An 18,276-nucleotide genomic window follows, 5' to 3' on the forward strand; every position below is an offset into this window, starting at 1 on the left:
AACCCATTGCCGTCAAGTCAATTCCAACTCATAGTGACCCTGTAGGACAGAGTAGAACTGCCCCATAAGGTTTCCAAGGAGCGGCTGATGGACTTGAACTGCCATCATTTTGGATACCAACCTAATGCCTAACCACTGCGCAGCCAGGGCTCTGAGACACTCTTAGTTCCCTCGCCATGAGTCAGCACCAGTGCAACAGCAACTGACAACAAAAACTTATTTTCCTGGACAAGGAGCCCTCCAGCTCTCTTAATAATGTATCATTTCTACTGGTTATACTTCTTTAAACCTTTTTTCCTAAGGTATGGAATACCTGACCGTATACAACTGTTTTAACTACTTACCTTTTTGCTCTTAGAATGGGAAAAATATCTTAATGGCAGCACAAAATCATGTGGTAAATATAATTTTTTTTTTTGGAAAATTATATCCTGTTCCATTTGTTTCTTTTTAAATGATATATTTGCAGACATGTCATGGTCACTCACTTGATGTTTGCCTTATTGTTACACATTTTTAGCAGGCTTTATTGTCACCTGGGATTTCTTTTTCTTTGCCAGGGGAGTCCAAATGAATGGAAGTGTGTTAGAACCAGCTTCTCCACAGATAGGGACAGCTGGCCTTTCAGGAAATGTTGGGCTTCTACAGCTTGCCGGAATCTTGCTGCTTAACTGCTTTCGTTCTGTACCTGCCTGCTTGGGCAACCTGTAATGAGTTTCTCGAAGGAGTCCAAAACTGGTGGCTTCTATACATTCACAAGAGATGATGCTAATGGAGAAAAATGGTCAATTTGCATCACTCCCTGAGCCAAGTAAACTCTTAAAAAAAGGTTAAATTCCAGTCTAGGAAATCCTTTAGATAAAATTGTCTCTTTGCAGTGAAGATCCACAGAGTGCCTACACCTGTTAAGAGTTTATTACTCACTCTTGCCCTGCAGGATTATGTGGAGACAAACTCCTATAAACTAAATGGCGTGGGAGAAAACAGCTGAGGCTATAAGGACCTTTCTGGATCAGTGGAGATTGAGATCTTAGGGTTTTTTGCCCGAATTCCCGATTTGTCCTTAGAAATCAAGGTGAGGCAGAGTGAGGCACTCCCCACCACCATGGCAAGCACCCCACAGCCCTTTTAGAAATACACGTATGAATGCTGACATGTAGACCGAGGAGTCTGAGGTGGGTTTCACCACTGGAATTTTAACCAGGTTTTTTTTTTTTTTTTTTTTTTGGTTGCCAATTAAGGTAAGGGTGACCAGTAACTTGGAAGGAGGGGATGCTAGGTATAAAATAAATCCTTACTTGGGGAAGTGCCCTTTATTCCCCTCCTACTTGGATGCTGTGTTCCCTAGACCCTAGTTTCCATTTGTCTTTAAATGGCCCAGAGTCCCTGGATGGTGCAGTTAGTGCTCTTAGCTCCTAACTGAAAGGTTGGAGATTCGAGTCCACCCAGAGGTGCCTCGGAAGAATGGCTTGATGATCTACGAAAAATGAGCCATTGAAACCCTATGGAGGAGAGTTCTGCTCTGACACACATGGGGTCACCATGAGTCGGAATTGACTCAGTGGCGACTTTTTTTCAATGGCTCAGTTGTAGAATTAAAAGCATCATCAGTGATTAGAAATCTCCGTTGTGTCATCCAATGTATTTACTTTATCTTCTGTGATTGTCAGTGAAGGTAGAAATTTCCAAAAGTCAATACCTTTTCTTGAAAACATAAAGTATAGTTGTACCACACCCAGTTGAACTTTGTGGAAGTTCCTTGTTTAGGAAAGCCTGGTGGAGGTAGGGGTCAGAAGGTAGACAAAGAGCCCCTCTGTGCATGGTAGTGCCAAAGCTCGCTGACACTCTCACCAGACACCTAATGTTTTTGGTCTTACCTCATACCAAAGTACAGTAGCCATTCAGAAATGAGTTCACATTCCAACCTGTGCTCTGGAGTGGTTCACACCAGGGAGAGGAGAAGGGAGTGCCAAACAACAGCCTAGACAGCTCGCAGAGAAGGAATTACAGTTGGGTTTTTTTGTTGTGTTTTGTTTTTTGGCAGAGAAGTGTTGAGAGGCACTATTGCTTCCACCCTGTCATTAGTGGGTGGGTAATAGCGATATAAAATAAGAGATGAATTAGGATAATAAGAGGTAGAGGAGAAAGGAGTAAATTTTCCACAAGTAATATTTTTCTCTTCATGGTTATTTAACTCTGAAACAGAATGTGAAAGTAGTAATCACAGTTCTACAGTAGACAAAGGACAGAATGTGGGAACCAGACGGGAAGGTAAAAACCTACAGAAAAATGCACAACTTCCAGGAATATACCACTATTTCCGTTATGGAAAAGCAAAACAAAAGAAGTCATGGGTAGCCTATAATACAGCCTTTCTCTTTCTTTCTTTCTTTTTTAACTCTAATCTAGTGAAAATATATCCTTATGATGTAAGACAGTCTCTACATCTTCTGCTTTTCTATTTTGAATTTCTTGGGTAGTCCTTTGGATCGTTTTGTAGAGCAAATATATAGTAAAGCAGCACCCAGCGGGATGATTAAATCCACAGAAAAACCTTTAAAGAGAGTGTACAGGTATTTTCAGCTTGATTGCTACAGCCATCTTCAATGCTGTATCCAAAAATAAATAATTTAGACCTACTTATATTCTTTCATTGATTCAACTAAGACTTAATAAGCACCTAAGATGTACGAGACACTTTAGGTACCAGGGATGCAGTGATGAACTAAGGAAATGTTGCTACTGCCGGCATGGGGCTTATACTCTAGGAGGCGAAGCAGACATCGAAAATAACCACATTCAAATTGTTAACAAATGTTATGGCTAAAAGTCAAAGTGGTTTGAGCCGCTTAAAGGGAATTTGCTTTCTACTAGGAGAAGGTGAAGGCTTCTTTGAGGAATTACAATGGGAAGTGTTTTTAAGTTAGCGGTGGGGGGTGGGGGGGCACGGTTCTGTTTACATTTGAAGATTATTTTGGCGGCTGTATAGAGGTGGAATTGGAGAGAGCACCCAGAATGAAGAATCATGTACTTAGTTAAAGAAGTGTAGAAGTAAATCAAAAGATTTCTTTGCTTCCTCAAAGCAGCTCTTTAAATGTCTTCATTACACTCTGGTTTAGAAATAATAACTAACATATTATTCTGTACTGTATTTTTCACCGGTGGATAATTCTGTAAGGGTCTAAGTAAACTTTTGCCTCAAAGTGCTCTGTCATTTGCCTCACAGCACTAGCACGGCTCCTATTCAAAAAGCAGTTCAATTATATTTATCTTGTCATCCACACACACATACAACTTTGATTTTATATTGTTTTCCTCTGTTTATTCAGCTCCTACAGAACCTTTATTGTGTAAGTTTGCGGATGGAGGACAGAAGAAGAGGCAGAATCCCAACAAATACATCCCTAATGGAAGACCATGGCATAGAGAAGGAGAGGTGAGACTTGTAAGTCCTTTCCTGAAACTTCAGTGTGCATGTATAATCATAAAAGCTCACATGAATAGCTATGCAGAGGCATCTTGACTAGGCTGCCACAGTTCTGAACAGGTGCCAGGGTTAAACCTTCTTGCTGATGCTTTATAAGCCAAATGGTATCAAATTAAAACTCTGTCCACTGTATATGTTGATAAGGGCATGATGATTCTCCAGATGGACAGATAGATGGTGGAAATAACTATATTGACCGGTTAAATGCATATAAAGTAAAAAAGCATTTTAAATTGCTACAAGTATAAGAGTAGAGCAGCGTTTTGTTTTTTACAGTAATGTCATGGTTTCTCAGAGGGCTTCAATTTTGCGATTATTCAGAAAATATCCTAAATAATAGTATTAAAAGAATGTGAAATAAATACTGTATTTGTCAATGAGTATTTTTCCTAATTCCTTTAAATAGTTTTCTGTAGGAAAAAAAATTCAGTTCCTTAGCAAAAATACTGGATCTCCAGTTCCCCGTATTATTGTCAATGAATTCTTACTAGAAAAAAAAAAAAAGAGTAGCATGCTGATTTCAGGAAGTTCTAGGGAAGCACTGCCCAGTTAAAAAGTTCTGTCATGTGCACTATCCAGTGATAGCCTCTAGCCACAGGTAGTTGTTTGAGCACTTCAAATGTAACTAGTGTGCTGCTGTTATTGCTAGGTGACATCAAATCGATTCCAACTCATAGCAACCCTGTAGTAGCACAGAGTAGAACTGCCCCACAGGGTTTCCAAGGAGTGGCTGGTGGATTCAGACTGCTGACCTTTTGTTGAGCAGCCTGGCTATTAACCACTGTGCCACCAGGGCTCCAACTAGTATGCTAGAGGAACTGAATTTTTAATTTAAGTTTAATAGCTGCATGTGGCTGTTAGCTAACATACGGAACAGTGCAGCTCCAGAATTTAATTCTGAGTTCATAATTCTATTTGGCTAACAGAAACTCCCAATTCCATGAAATGCTACTAAACTATCTCTGTTTATGTTGCCATGACTCTAAGAAGTGGAATTTTTAAATTGTGCCTTTCTAAATGCATGTTTATATTTCTTTCTCTTTCCTATAGGCTGGAATGACACTTACTTATGACCCAACTACAGCTGCTATACAGAATGGGTATGTCATTAAGATAACTACATAAGGGCTTGAGGGAAACTGTGAAGGAGGAAAATACAGGCATTTGTTCTGTGAATTATTGTATTTAAAGGATTACTTAATAAAGACTTTTGTGTTTGTTCTAGATTTTACCCTTCACCATACAGTATTGCTACAAACCGAATGATCACTCAAACTTCTATTACACCCTATATTGCATCTCCTGTATCTGCTTACCAGGTTTGTACCGTTAGGATTCACCAACAGTATGACCTCTTTCGGACCGTGAATCACTGCAACATTTTTATGTGTCTTAAAATTTTGTGCATTTATAATGAAATGTAAGTCAAATGTCATGCAGCTTAGATACTCAATTTAGAATAAGCTGCTTTATTTGACACAGGGATTGACTTCTGTGTGTAAGGGAATGTAAGGCAAGGAAAATGGTTGTCAGTTGTCAGTCCTTGGAATCATAGCATCTTAGAATTAGGATGAACCCAAATACTTCCTCTAGAATGGGCCCTGCTTTTGCATACCATGTGACCCAGAAACTGAAACTTAGAGGACTGCCGTTAGATAAAATAAGCAGTAGGTATGCACTCTTGCCTTTGCACAGACTGACAAAATAGCAAGTAAATGTACTAATAAACAAAGATTTGTGTCTATATTAAAAAAAAAAAAAACTATATTAGGTAGCATTAAATGAGCTATGCAGTAAAATTTGAAGCCAAAAAATTAGGCAGCCCCCTCTTTAGGTTATTTCGTGAGGAGGCTTTATCTTAAATTCCCAATTTGGAAACAAAATCTCATTAAGCACCTTGTTATAATACTGATTTGGTTTTATTGCAGGGTTAGCTTCTCTTCTCCATGAACCCAGGGGTGTGCCTGCATTTCTCCTCCTGTGTCACAGTGCCTCTAACGGCGTTATTGCCATGGCTCAGACGTGAACATTGTAATGGGGTTCCATTACAGACACTTGGAAACATAGTTATCTGTTGTTGACTGTTGCGATCCTGTGTGACTAAACCAAATTTTATGTTTTCCTGTTTTTGAAACAATTGAATTAGATGTTGTAGCCCTAATTTCTGGGGTTAGGGGACTACAATATCTAATCCAACAGCTGTGTTATTTAACTTCTGTAGGCCTCCATTTCCTCATCTGTAAAATGGGGATAATAATACCTTCTATATCATAGACTTGTTGCAAGAATTAAATGAGATTATTTGTGTAAAGACCTCAGTGCAATACCTGGCATATTGTTAGCACTCAATAAATGTTGGCTATGATTATTGTCATCATTAATATTCAGGATTAGCTGGCTGATAAGAGCATATTTATTATACTTTTTATAATGGATTGGTCAACATAAACAATATCATACAGTTGGTTCTACCTAAAAATACAAAAAGTGGCATTAAATACCAAAGAGACATAATTAAATGCAGTAATTTAGATTCTAAAATCGTAAGATGACAGGTTTTCTACCCTCTGAATTCAGGGAGTAATCTAAGAATTGTTGAAGTTTTGAAACAGAGTTCACAGCCTCCCTCAGCTTTTAGGCCCTGTTCCTTTTTCTGAGTTGTCACTTGTTTTCTTTCTTTTTTCTCTCTGTTATGTTGCTTATGCTGATGCCTTGATCTGCTGGGCATAGTATTAACTCATTTAAATGCCTCTTTAATTATTTTGGACCTAAGATTTCTACCTTTTCTTTACCTGTATAAGACTCAGTGAGATTTGCTGCAGTGCTTTTCCCCTAATAAATATTTCCTGTGCCTGACACATTTCAAAGGTAATCTTCTTTCTTAACTATCTGAACTTGGAAAACTCTGTCGTTTGTGTATATTACTAAAATTAGGGATCAGTAATTGGACTGACATAGTGGCTGCAACAGTGGGCACAAACATAGTGAGGATGGCGCAGGCCCAAGCAGTGTTTCCTTCTGTTGTGCACGGGGTTGCTATGAGTCGGAACTGACTCGATGGCATCCAACAACAAGCTTATTCTTAGGCAAGTGATAGATTGTGCATATTAATTTATATCTATGCTGCTATAGATATTATGGCTATTAAAGCTTCTCCCCACCACCTTGTTTTACTTCTTTGCTGTAAAAGCAATGTGCATTTTGGTCACAGATTTATTTCATAGAATAAAAACTTAAGAAACCAGTGTTGGTAATAGATTTGATATGGCTAAGTGAAAACAGCATAACGTTTCATAGGCCTTATTTCCTCTCCTGGGTATCCTGTGCTTCCCTAAGATATGTGTAGAATTTCATTTGATTTGCCTGACAAGTACCATAGCCTCTAAGACTTTGATTCTTAATCCATCAAGTTCAGGGAACCCATAGGGTCAGTGGATGAGCTTTAAATAGTCCTTGATCCCCTTAAATTGTGTGCAAAATGTTGCTTTTGTGTATATAGTTAGATGGGGAAAGGTTTATAAATTTCATCACATTTTCAAAGGCTCCATGGCCCAAAAGAGGTTAAATACCATTGGTAAAGAATTCCTAGAACATAAATTATTATTCCCATTTTATAATTACGGGAAGTGAAGAATAAAAATTCACAGCAACCTATTTGCTACTTAGGAAAGAAAATTGGATTAGATGTCCTAGCTCCCTAACCCCATGATGCTACAAGCTATTTAGAGTATTGAGACTACTGACACATACAGAAAATGGGGGCATCTGGCCCAAGTTGGGTTCTGTAGGGAGCTGCTCGCCTTACTTTGATTTACCCAGTGAGGGCCCTGCACTCATGTTGGAATGGGTCTTTCCACCAAACCACCATACGCTTCTCTAATTGGATTTGAGAAATTGGCATCTGCAAGAAACCACCAGTGTCCCAATGGGGAAAGGCTGCAGTCCAGATAACTGAAATGTTAACAAGGCAGAAGCACTTAACTTTGGTCTGCCTTAGGTGGCAAAGGAAACCAGAGAAAACAAGTATCGGGGCTCTGCTATCAAGGTAAATCACGATACATTCTTCCCCCATGACTCTTCCCCATATCCTTTCTATAGAACCTCTGAATTTAACAATAGGGGATAAGATCCTCTGAATTTAACAATAGGGGATAAGATACAGGAGGGTTCTGTTGTTAGAATTAGACATTTATTTTAAAATTACATAGACTCTGAAAAACTCTGGGCATCGAGAAATAGACTAATTAGTTTTTCTCTTGAATGGCAGACTAACACGCATTCTTTTCTGCCACAGAACCTGACTCTCACGTCTTATTTCTCAATCCAGAGGGTCTACTGTGTGGATGCCCTTTTGACCATAGATGTCAAGATCTAGTTACTAAAGTTTGATTTCCTAAATTTGAATTCAGATTTTTATTTTCCACACTAACTAGAAACTGTTGACCATCAGACAAGATTTCTGAAACCTAATGTTCTAGGTATCCAAGAGTGATTGAATTTGGTTATTCTTATTAAATAAGCACATACTTTAAGGGTTAGTTTCTAATAAGATGTGCTGGAATTAATCCTCACTCGTCTGTATTCCTAAAGCATCTAGTTCATAGCTTGATTATAACACTTTTCACTATTTATTTGAGCAGTTCGTGTGTTTAGTTCCCTTGCTTAAACTATAAATGTCTGGAGGGTGGGGCCCATGTCTTATTCACCTTGGTGCCTGAGACTCAGTAAATACTTCTTGAGTGGGCAAGTGGAAATTGGTTCTAAATAATCATTTCATCCCATTCAGAGTGACCAGTTCGCCAAGAACTCTAACTGCCTTAATCTTTTTAATCATTGATAGTGTTGTTTCCTTATTTTCCTTCTGTAGATTTTTAACATGATTAAAAAGAGTTCTAGAGAAATAGGTAAGCATTCCAGTGGAAATCAATGTTTTCTTCAAAATCCTTTTCCAGGTGCAAAGTCCTTCTTGGATGCAACCTCAACCATACATTCTACAGCACCCTGTAAGTTTCTCATTTTAATGGCTTTCTGGTTTACAAGTAAGCTACGTATACATATTCTTTGGATTAAAACCATTTGCCAAAGATAGTATAGGATTTGGGAAATTTTAAGTATGGAATATGAGAATGTACAGGTTCACTCTAAAGCTTCTGCTCACCTTTGTCTTAAAACCAATTGGTAGACATTAAGTTACATTTACAGGCTGTAAGAACTTAAACTGCATCCATCATATTGGAGGCAAGGCACCATTTTCTTACCCACACCAGTTCTATAGGAGATCATTCAATTGAATGGCTAAATATTTAACAGCCATTAAACAGGTCTTTTTTTTTTTTTTTTAATTCTGGTAAATATATAGGTAACAAAACATTTTGCCATTTTTAACAATCTTCACACGTACAATTCAGTGATGTGTTGTTCGACCATCAGCATTAACTGTTCCTGAAATTTTCAGTCACCCTTAATAGAAGCTCGATGTCGTTAAGGATTGTGTCTTCCTTTCTGCCTCCCTCCTACCTACCCCCTAGTACAGGTCTCATTTTTTGCATTATGTTTAATGCAAATATAAAGTATTCAGAATTTAGAGATTTTCATCAGTGTTACTTAGCCTTTCCATGGAAATTATAAATAAAGTAGTAATGTTCTTTTTGGTAAATAAAATCTGTCATTTCTTTAGTCATATGAACATTTGCTGTGCTTATGGGTATATATATGTATTACATTTTTTATTGCATCATTGAGTTATACACCATCTTTGGCATAGCAGATAAGAGCTACCGCTGCTAACCAAAAGATTGGCAGTTCAAATCCGCCAGCTGCTCCTTGGGAACCCTGTGGGGCAGCTCTGCGGCATTCTGTAGAGTCGCTATGAGTCAGAATTGAAGGCAATGGGTATTATATAGTGTATTTAATATGCTTTTCAAGGATACATAAAATCCAATTTGTTGGATTAATTAAAACAGGTTTAAAAAGTTTAAAAGTGAGGGCAGGCAACAAAGTCACAAACAAGGCTAAGAATGCCCAGCACAATGACCTACATGTTTTTCATGAAAGGGCCATACATTTAGCCTTAAGCTTTCTAGTAACCAAAGCAAAAGGGGGAGCTGGGTAAGATAAAAGCAGATGAGTTACTTAGGAAAAGCACACTATTCATGGCCTTAAGTTAAATTTCTCTCTGGACACCATGTAAAGAGGACACTGGGCAATGTAAGATGGTGCGTGTGGGACAGCAATCCAGGGATAGCTAGTTCTGGACAGGAGGTCGCTGAGATGACCTTTAAGAAGCAGATAACGCATGTTTAGGTGATAACACAGTAAAAGAGCGCTCTGATGATGTATGTATAAATATAAATATACTTTATGGATACATAATATAGTTAATAAAATATTGGTTTATACAGTCTATATACCATTAAATAACCATTTAAAATGATAATTATGAAACTATGGATTAAGCTAGGTAAATGTTTATAATGTTAAGTTAAAAAGCAAAAGCCCAGGATATGAAACTGTTCTTACACTGATTGTAACTATGTGAGAACATACACAGGGATAAATCAGAGCAGTAGGGTCCTGTCATTGCTAACAGTGGTCATATGAGAGAGGAAGGGTTATGGGTGATTTTTGCCCCCTTTTCTGTTTTCTTAAATATATTTAATTTGAGTTTTACTGACTCTGATTTTTTCAAATGAAATAAAAGAATCTGGAGTTCAATTATTAATTGTATCTGAATCCGATTTCCTCCCTGGCACCAAAATGCAGCTTAAAGTTCTGAGAAACACTGAGTCATAAAAAATGTGCTCTTAATTGAACCCAAGAGCCTAATCTTAAATCAGATGACTTATCTGTATAGAACATTTTTAAACAAAACAGTGTTTTTAATATTGTTCTGACTACATTAAACATCTGCTTTTTTTTAATTGCTTTAAGAAACCATTCTGTAACCGATGTAACCCAAATATATACAAATGTAAACTGTATTTGAGTTAACTGAAAATATTACCTAGCCAAAAATATTATAGTTGGATTTCTGGTTATAGCTCCTCCTGCTGGACTAGCTTGCTCTGCAGTTAAGTAAAGTGAAGGTAAAGAGAGAGCTGTTTAATGCAGGGATTTATGTGAAATGACTGCCAAGATACACTTTCCCCTAATGCTCTTACAGAAGTCTCAGGGAAAGCAGTCTAGAGTGAGATTTTTAGGAAATTGTTTATGATTCCTCTTGGGACTGTGGAGGATGGTTATTTTTGTTTCACATTCCTCAGCAAACTAAGGCATTTCCTTTTGCAAAAGGTAATTACAGAATCTTAACTCTCTCCCTCACTCTTTGTCTTATATTGCTCCTGTCTCTGACTCCTCCAGAGTGCCGTATTAACTCCCTCAATGGAGCACACCATGTCACTACAGCCTGCATCTGTGATCAGCCCTCTGGCCCAGCAGATGAGTCATCTGTCACTAGGCAGCACCGGAACAGTAGGTGGCAAATTAATACCATGTGTCTTGGAAAACAGAGTAAATTAATGTAGCCTGTATCTTCTCTATCAAATTACAGGTCCTGTGGTGACAAAGGTTATGTCTCATCCCCTCTCCCACTCCAACATTACCTTCCACATAGTAGATACTCAGATATTTCTTGATTAATTGATGAACTGAAAGTCTGAGCTCTGGGTATCTTCCTTTTACCAAAATATAGCACTCACACATGACCATGTTTAACCCTTATAACCAGTGTCATCCATGACACTGTGGCAGACCTAGTCTCACCAACCAAAAGATGAAGGTGATACATGATGGTAAAGACAGGGAGATTTTCCTCATTCGTTTATTTCTTCTTTTATGGAATTTGGGGATGCTGAATCATGATCTTAGTATTGACCCATGTCCCCAAAGTTCAGTGGACTTAGTTGGATATTCAAGTTGATCTACTACTAGACCATCTTCCAGGGTTGATATGTTTAGCGTTTAGATGGTAAAATGGCCAAAAGTTTTTAATTCAGCTCGTGTCTATGGTGGCTTGAAAGAACAAAGGGTAGTGGGTTTTTTCCTCTTACATTCAAAACCAGCTGCAGCTTCTTTTGAAGGTCAAGCCAGGTCCACACACATCCATTCGGATTGACTGGAAAGGATTGACTTTGGGAAAGGCTTGCTGTCAGCATCAGGAAAGCAGTGTTCCATTTCCTATTCTGTAGTGACCTGTTAAAGATCTGATTAAGTCATTTATGCCTTGGACCTCCATCTGTAAAAGCAATACTGTAGCCAGATGCTGGTTCAGGAGACTGCTGGAAAATAATAAGGCCCTCTGAGGAGGGAGCTGCTAAAATAAGCCAGTAGTGGTATTGACTGAGGATGACGAACCTTAATGACCTCCACCTATGTACTTCTTTGTTAGGAAGTTCAAAGAAAGGTGGGATTTTTGGTTTGACAAATTCAAAAAGTTAAAAACATTCACTGTGCCCTCCATATGATATTTATGTGTACTAATTACACTTTGAGGCAACCAGTTTAAATTTCTTCTTGGAGACTTGGAAGTACTTTGTATCCCACTTCAGAATTCCTCAAGTACCCAGAATTTTACAAGGCTTGTCATTACCCATCCTGACCTCACTCTTCTTTTCAGTACATGCCTGCAACATCAGCTATGCAAGGAGCCTATTTGCCACAGTACGCACACGTGCAGACGACGGCTGTTCCTGTTGAGGTTGGTACAGACCGTCTAGTGGTCATTCTGGCAATGAGTAGCTTTGAAAATGGGTAAATTAAATTAAACTCAAAGAAAAATCTATCAAAAGTCAAACATTTGGATAAAAAATTAAGTTTAGAGGGAATATACACCTAGTTTTTTTAACTGTGAAATTTAATTCTCTGCATTCATGTTAGTATTGCAAGCTCTGTATCACACTACGACTTCCAAAAATATTTTCCAAACTTGTAGCACATGTCATTCCTATTTAAGGCTCTGTCTGGTCTCCTGCAAAACAATACTACAGGCAAACAAAGATGAATCTAGAGTTTGCAATTCTAGTACTAGAGATTGTGTCAATAATTACAAACAGAAATCAGTTATAATATTTAATGGGAAAAAAAGCTGATGTTTCAAAACAGTAACAAAGATAAAGAACAAATCTACTTGCTTTTATAGAGGTAGTTAGTTAGTGTAGCTAAATAACCCTTGGTTCTTGTTATGGAGGATGAGCCTGATATTTTGAATTATGGTTGGACAGAAAGCATAGCATTTTTCCTCCAATGTATCCAAAAAAATTCTAAGGAAAATCATCAGTCCATTTGATCCCAACCGCTAAGTGGATCTCAGAGATCCCAAATCTAGGAAAGGTCATAGTACTGTGGCTTGTTAATTTATTTTTTGCCGCCGACTGATTTAAATGTGTGCAATTATTGACCACCACAAGCACCCAAGTCCACAGTCTCTTATCTACAATTCTGAAAAAATTGCTCTCAAAAAAAAAAAAAATGAAAATAAAATTTTTCTTTGTAACACCATTAGCAAAAAAAAAAAAAACCTGACCTGTGGCAAAACAGCCTGAACTGATGCAAGACAAAACCTTATTTATTTTACTTTCTGTGATTATTCCTGGCTTTCAGTGTAGAACTAGTAATGTATCTGATTGTGAAGTGCTGTCCCAGCCCCTCGCTGGGAGGGGCTGTATACAGCATGTGCACATCCTATTTCAGATCCTAAAAACGCTGCATACAGCCTGTGCACTTCCGATTTCAGATCCTAAAAAGGCTGTATACAGCATGTGCACATTCTATTTCAGATCCTAAAGGGTAAAAGTACTGAATTCCAAATCACGCCTGGCCCCAAGGGTGTCGAATAAAAAGATATGTTTGATAATTGCAGCTTGATACAAATAGGCAAATCATAAAAGGTGCAGTAAGAGGCTCTTTGGACCCATCAGATAGTTCAGCTCCTTAGTGAAATGATTACTTTGAAAGTGCTACATGACATTTAATAAATTCACTTTAAAGAGTGCTTGTTTTTAAGGTGTGTGCTGGTAGGCACAGTCCGGCCCAGGAGCAGAATTTGGCTATCATTCCTAACATGTCTCATCTCCTGCTTTGTCGTAGGAGGCAAGTGGTCAGCAGCAGGTGGCTGTAGAGACGTCTAATGACCATTCTCCATATACCTTTCAACCCAATAAGTAACTGTGAGGTATGTGGGAAAGGTCTCCGTAACTGTGGGACTCGAATCAAGGAAATGCTATGGTTCTTTTATAAAAATGGTACTTACAGTAACTCAAATTTCTTATCCAGATTGGTTAGGTCACATTCCTTTAATCATAGCATTATATCAAAGTCAAATGTATGTTTACCCTCTTCCCAAAACATCTGTAACACATCAGAGAACACCAGGTACCAGAATTGTTCTACAGGCATACCTCGGAGATATTGCGGGTTTGGCTCCACATCACCGCAATGAAGCAAATATCTCCATAAAGTCAGTCACACGAATTTTTTGGTTTCCCAGTGCATATAAAAGTTATGTTTACACTATACTGTGGCCTGTTAAGTGTGCAGTAGCATTATGTCTAAAAAACAGTGTACATACCTTAATTAAAAAAAAAATTTTGCTAAAAAATGCTACCCATCATCTGAGCCTTCAGCAAGTTGTAATCTTCTTGCTGGTAGAGAGTCTTGCCTTGATGTCGATGGCTGCTGACTGATCAGGGTGGTGGTTGCTGGAGGTTGTGGTGACTTTGGCAATTTGTTAATATAATACAGCAGTGAAGTTTGCTGCATCAGTTGATCCTTCCTTCCATGAAAGATTTCTCTGTAGCGTAGATGCTGTTGGATAGCACTTTACCCACAGTTAGAACATCTTTCAAAATTGAAAGCAGTCTTCTCAAACCCCTGCCACTGCTTTATCAACTAAGTTTATGTAATATTCTGAATCCTTTCTTGCCATCAACATTGTTGCACGGAATCTTCACCAGGAGTAGATTCCATCTCAAGAAGCCACTTTGGTCACCCATAAGAAGCAACTCCTCATCTGTTAAAGTTGTATCATGAGATCGCAGCAATTCAGTCACATTCCCAGGCTCCACTTTAATTCTAGTTCTCTTGCTGTTTCCACCACATCTGCAGTTACTTCCCCCACTGAAGTCTTGAACCCCTCAAAGTCATCCATGAGGGTTGGAATCAGCTTCTTCCAAACTCCTGTTAATGTGGATGTTTTGACCTCCTCCCATGAATCACGAATGTTCTTGATGGCGTCTAGAATGGGGAATCCTTTCCAGGAGATTTTCAATTTACTTTGCTGAGATCTATCAGAGAAACACCATCTACGGCAGTTATAGCCTTATGAAATGTGTTTCTTAAATAATAAGACTTGAAAATAGAAATTACTCCTTGATCCACAGGCTGCAGAATGGATGTTGTGTTAGCAGGCGTGAAAACATTAATCTCCCTGTATATCTCCATCAGAGTTCTTGGGTCACCAGGTGCATTGTGAGTGAGCAGTAATATTTTGAAAGGAATCTTTCTGAGCAGTAAGTCTCAATAGTGGGCTTCAAATATTCCGTAAACCATGTTGCAAACAAATGTGCTGTCATCCAGGCTTTGTTGTTCCATGTATAGAGCACAGGCAGAGTAGCTTTAGCATAATTCTTAAGGGCCCTAGGATTTTCAGGATGGTAAACGGGCATTGGCTTCAACTTAAAGTCACCAGCAGCATTAGCCCCTAGTAAGAGTCAGCCTGTCCTTTGAAGCTTTGAAGCCGGGCATTGACTTCTGCTTTCTAGCTATGGAAGTCTGAGATGGCCTCTTCTTCCAGTATAGGGCTATTCCATCGCCATTGAGAACCTGTTGTTCAGTGTCACCGCCTTCATCAGTTATCATGGCTAAATCTCCTGGGTCACCTGCTGCAGCTTCTACGTCAGCACTTGCTACTTCGCTGTGCACTTCTGTGTTGTGGAGATGGCTTCTTTCCTAAAACCTCCTGAACCAACCTCTGCTAGCTTCAGACTTTTCTTCTGCAGCTTTGGCTTAAGGAAATGTTGTGGCTGGTTTAACCCTCTATCCAGACCACTGAAACTTTGTCCACATCAGCAGTAAGGCTGTTCCACTTTCTTATCACTCATGTGTTCACTGGAGTAGCACTTGGAATTCCCTTCATTAACTTTCCCTTTGCATTCACAACTTGGCTAACTGTTGGACGCAAGAGGCCTAGTTTTTGGCCTGTCTTGGCTTTCAACATGCCTTCCTCACTAAGCTTAATCATTTCTAGCTTTTGATTTAAAGTGAGACTTGAGACCCTTCCTTTCACTTGAACACTTAGAGGCCATTATAGGGTTATTGTCCTAATTTCAGTATTGTCATGTCTCAGGGAATAGGGGGGCCAGAGGAGAGGGAAAGAGATGGAGGAATGGCCAATCACTAGAGCAGTCGGAACACACATCATTTGTTGATTAAGTTTGCCGTCTTATCTGGGTGTGGTTCGTGGTGCCTCAAAACAATTACAGTAGTAACATCGAAGGTCACTGATCACAGATCACCATAACAGATATAATAACAATAATGAAGGTGTTTGCAATATTGCAGAAATTACCAAAATGTGATACAGAGACATGAAGTGAGCACATCCTGTTTAAAAAAATGGCACCCATAGGGTTGCCACAACCATCAATTTATTTAAAAAAAAAAAAAGTAATATCTGGGAAGCACAATAAAGTGAGGTATGCCTGTGTAAGAAAAGACATGTATCCTATATTATATTGCTTTAATACCCACAAACTGAGGGAAATACAGCATAAGAAGTTGCTTAATCTAGCATTATAAGATCACTGGTATGTTGACTATGTGTTTTGATTAATGTCAGTACCCTTAGATTGAGAGACGGTATTCCTGGCTCTTGCTTCAGCCGAAACTCTCAAAATGTTTTACTTTACCATGCAGTAAAATAGCTGCGTGACTTAGAACACATTGGTTTCTGGATTGCCCTGGTGACAATATGTATTGTTGATTTCATAAAGTCACTATTAATTTCTAGAGACCCAAATGAATTTGACTTGTGTCCCCTCAGAGAAGAAAGTATTTTGCAGGTCCTAGATTTGAAAGGTGGGCTTGAGACATCAAAAGTGACCCTCAGTTCCAGAGTTTGCATTTATTTTGGTCTGAGGACACTTCCCTTCAATGCTGAGCATGGCCTTTTTCAAGTACATATCTTTAGAACAAGGAAGAGGTTCAGTAGCTCTGTGGTATTTTATATCAGCTCTTTTGTCTCTTTCTTCCAGGTGTACAGAAAGGAGTTCTTACGTGAAGAAGGGTGTGAAGGCTGAACAATCATGGATTTTTCTGATCAATTGTGCTTTAGGAAATTATTGACAGTTTTGCACAGGTTCTTGAAAACGTTATTTATAATGAAATCAACTAAAACTATTTTTGCTATAAGTTCTATAAGGTGCATAAAACCCTTAAATTCATCTAGTAGCTGTTCCCCTGAACAGGTTTATTTTAGTAAAAAACAAAAACAAAAAAAAAAAAAAAAAGATTTTTATCAAATGTTATGATGCAAAAAAAAAAAAAAATGAAAAAAAGAAAACTTCAATTTTCTGGGTATGCACAAAGACCATGAAGACTTATCCAAGTGCATGACCGGATTCTTGTGGTTTTGTTCATGTTACATTTTTGTTTTTTTAACGCTGTATGAAATGGGCTTTCTGAAGTTTAAATAGTCCGACTTCACCAATGGTGTTCTGTGCTTGCAGTGCGAGTGTTGCTGTGATTCAGTGTTGCCGTCAAGTGTCTTTTCTTAGCTTTCTGTTTTTTCTTTCAATGTAGTGTGAAGTGTCTTATCCTTTTCTATGAATTCCAATTTGCCTTAAATCTTTTGATGCTGTAGCTATTTCAGTAAAAGTTAGTTCAAACTAATGATGTAGAATGCTTTGACCAAATGAGCTGGTCTATTCTGCCTTGTAAAACAGCAGCATAGGGCTTTTAACAGGTAGTCAATAAAAGTTGCTGAAATTTTGGCTTTTTTAAATACGTAGTAGGTGTTTTTAATGATTTTTCACATAAGGTGTAAGGTAGTGAAATGCAAGAAGGGAAAGATGTTTTGTGTGAAACACATTTTCTGACTGGGGAACTTTTAATAGGGTAAATTGTTTGTAAGGCCGTACGCCAACAGTTTCCTCTGATAGTTTGACTGATTTAGGATATCTGCTGTATGATGCAATGTAAAGTCTTTTTTGCCTTTTTCAGGAAAAAAAAAAACTAACTTGATGTTCTAGATTTAGTGTAGGTAGCGTTGGGGCTAGGGCTGGGGGGCGGGGGAGGGGAGTCACTGAATGTTTTGTCCTTCCTTTATACTAATGATAGTGCTTTAGAATGATAATGATGCCTGAAATCTGGCAAACCAAGAAAACGTTGCTATTTCAACTAAACGGCAAAAGCTAAAAGTAAGGATTTATCTTCAAACAAGCTGAGATGTGAATAGAAGCAAAATGATTGGCTACTAGCTCTCTCTCTCTCTATTGGGTAAATTAAAAATAGAAAATAACAATGACTTGGCACTTTTAAAGGTAACTTCACCAAAGACCGAAGAGCCAGTAACCAGTAGCTCCAGTGTGTCTCAGCATCACATCTTCTGTGCTCTTTATTTTTACCGGACCAGTTTGCGGTTAGGAGAATGTGCCTTTTTTGTACCTTTGCATTTAGGTTTTATAATTTTAATTGATGTATGGACACACAAACAAACAAGCAAACAAAAAATCATGAAGGAAGATTTGGACCCAAGCAGTGCCACACTTTACATCATCACTACAAGTGTTAAGTGT

General features: G+C 38.3%; 1 protein-coding gene across 8 annotated transcripts in view; it reads left to right on the plus strand.

Annotated features, from left to right (window-relative positions):
• The window catches only part of RBMS1 (RNA binding motif single stranded interacting protein 1), a 235,793-nt gene extending 218,791 nt beyond the window's left edge, over positions 1–17,002 (plus strand). For 4 of the 8 annotated variants that reach the window (XM_064287067.1, XM_064287068.1, XM_064287069.1 and 1 more), the window contains exons 7-15: positions 3,330–3,445; positions 4,538–4,587; positions 4,713–4,806; positions 7,485–7,532; positions 8,440–8,490; positions 10,847–10,957; positions 12,102–12,182; positions 13,571–13,655; positions 16,735–17,002. In XM_064287067.1, coding sequence (XP_064143137.1) covers positions 3,330–3,445; positions 4,538–4,587; positions 4,713–4,806; positions 7,485–7,532; positions 8,440–8,490; positions 10,847–10,957; positions 12,102–12,182; positions 13,571–13,648 — 629 coding nt within the window. In that variant the 3' untranslated portion in view covers positions 13,649–13,655; positions 16,735–17,002. The remainder of the gene's footprint in view (positions 1–3,329; positions 3,446–4,537; positions 4,588–4,712; positions 4,807–7,484; positions 7,533–8,439; positions 8,491–10,846; positions 10,958–12,101; positions 12,183–13,570; positions 13,656–16,734) is intronic. The other 4 variants (XM_064287070.1, XM_064287072.1, XM_064287073.1 and 1 more) reach the window with 4 other exon arrangements.
• Positions 17,003–18,276: the final 1,274 nt, after the last annotated feature.

Source organism: Loxodonta africana, chromosome 6, assembly GCF_030014295.1.
Source record: "Loxodonta africana isolate mLoxAfr1 chromosome 6, mLoxAfr1.hap2, whole genome shotgun sequence".
Classification (NCBI taxonomy): domain Eukaryota; kingdom Metazoa; phylum Chordata; class Mammalia; order Proboscidea; family Elephantidae; genus Loxodonta; species Loxodonta africana.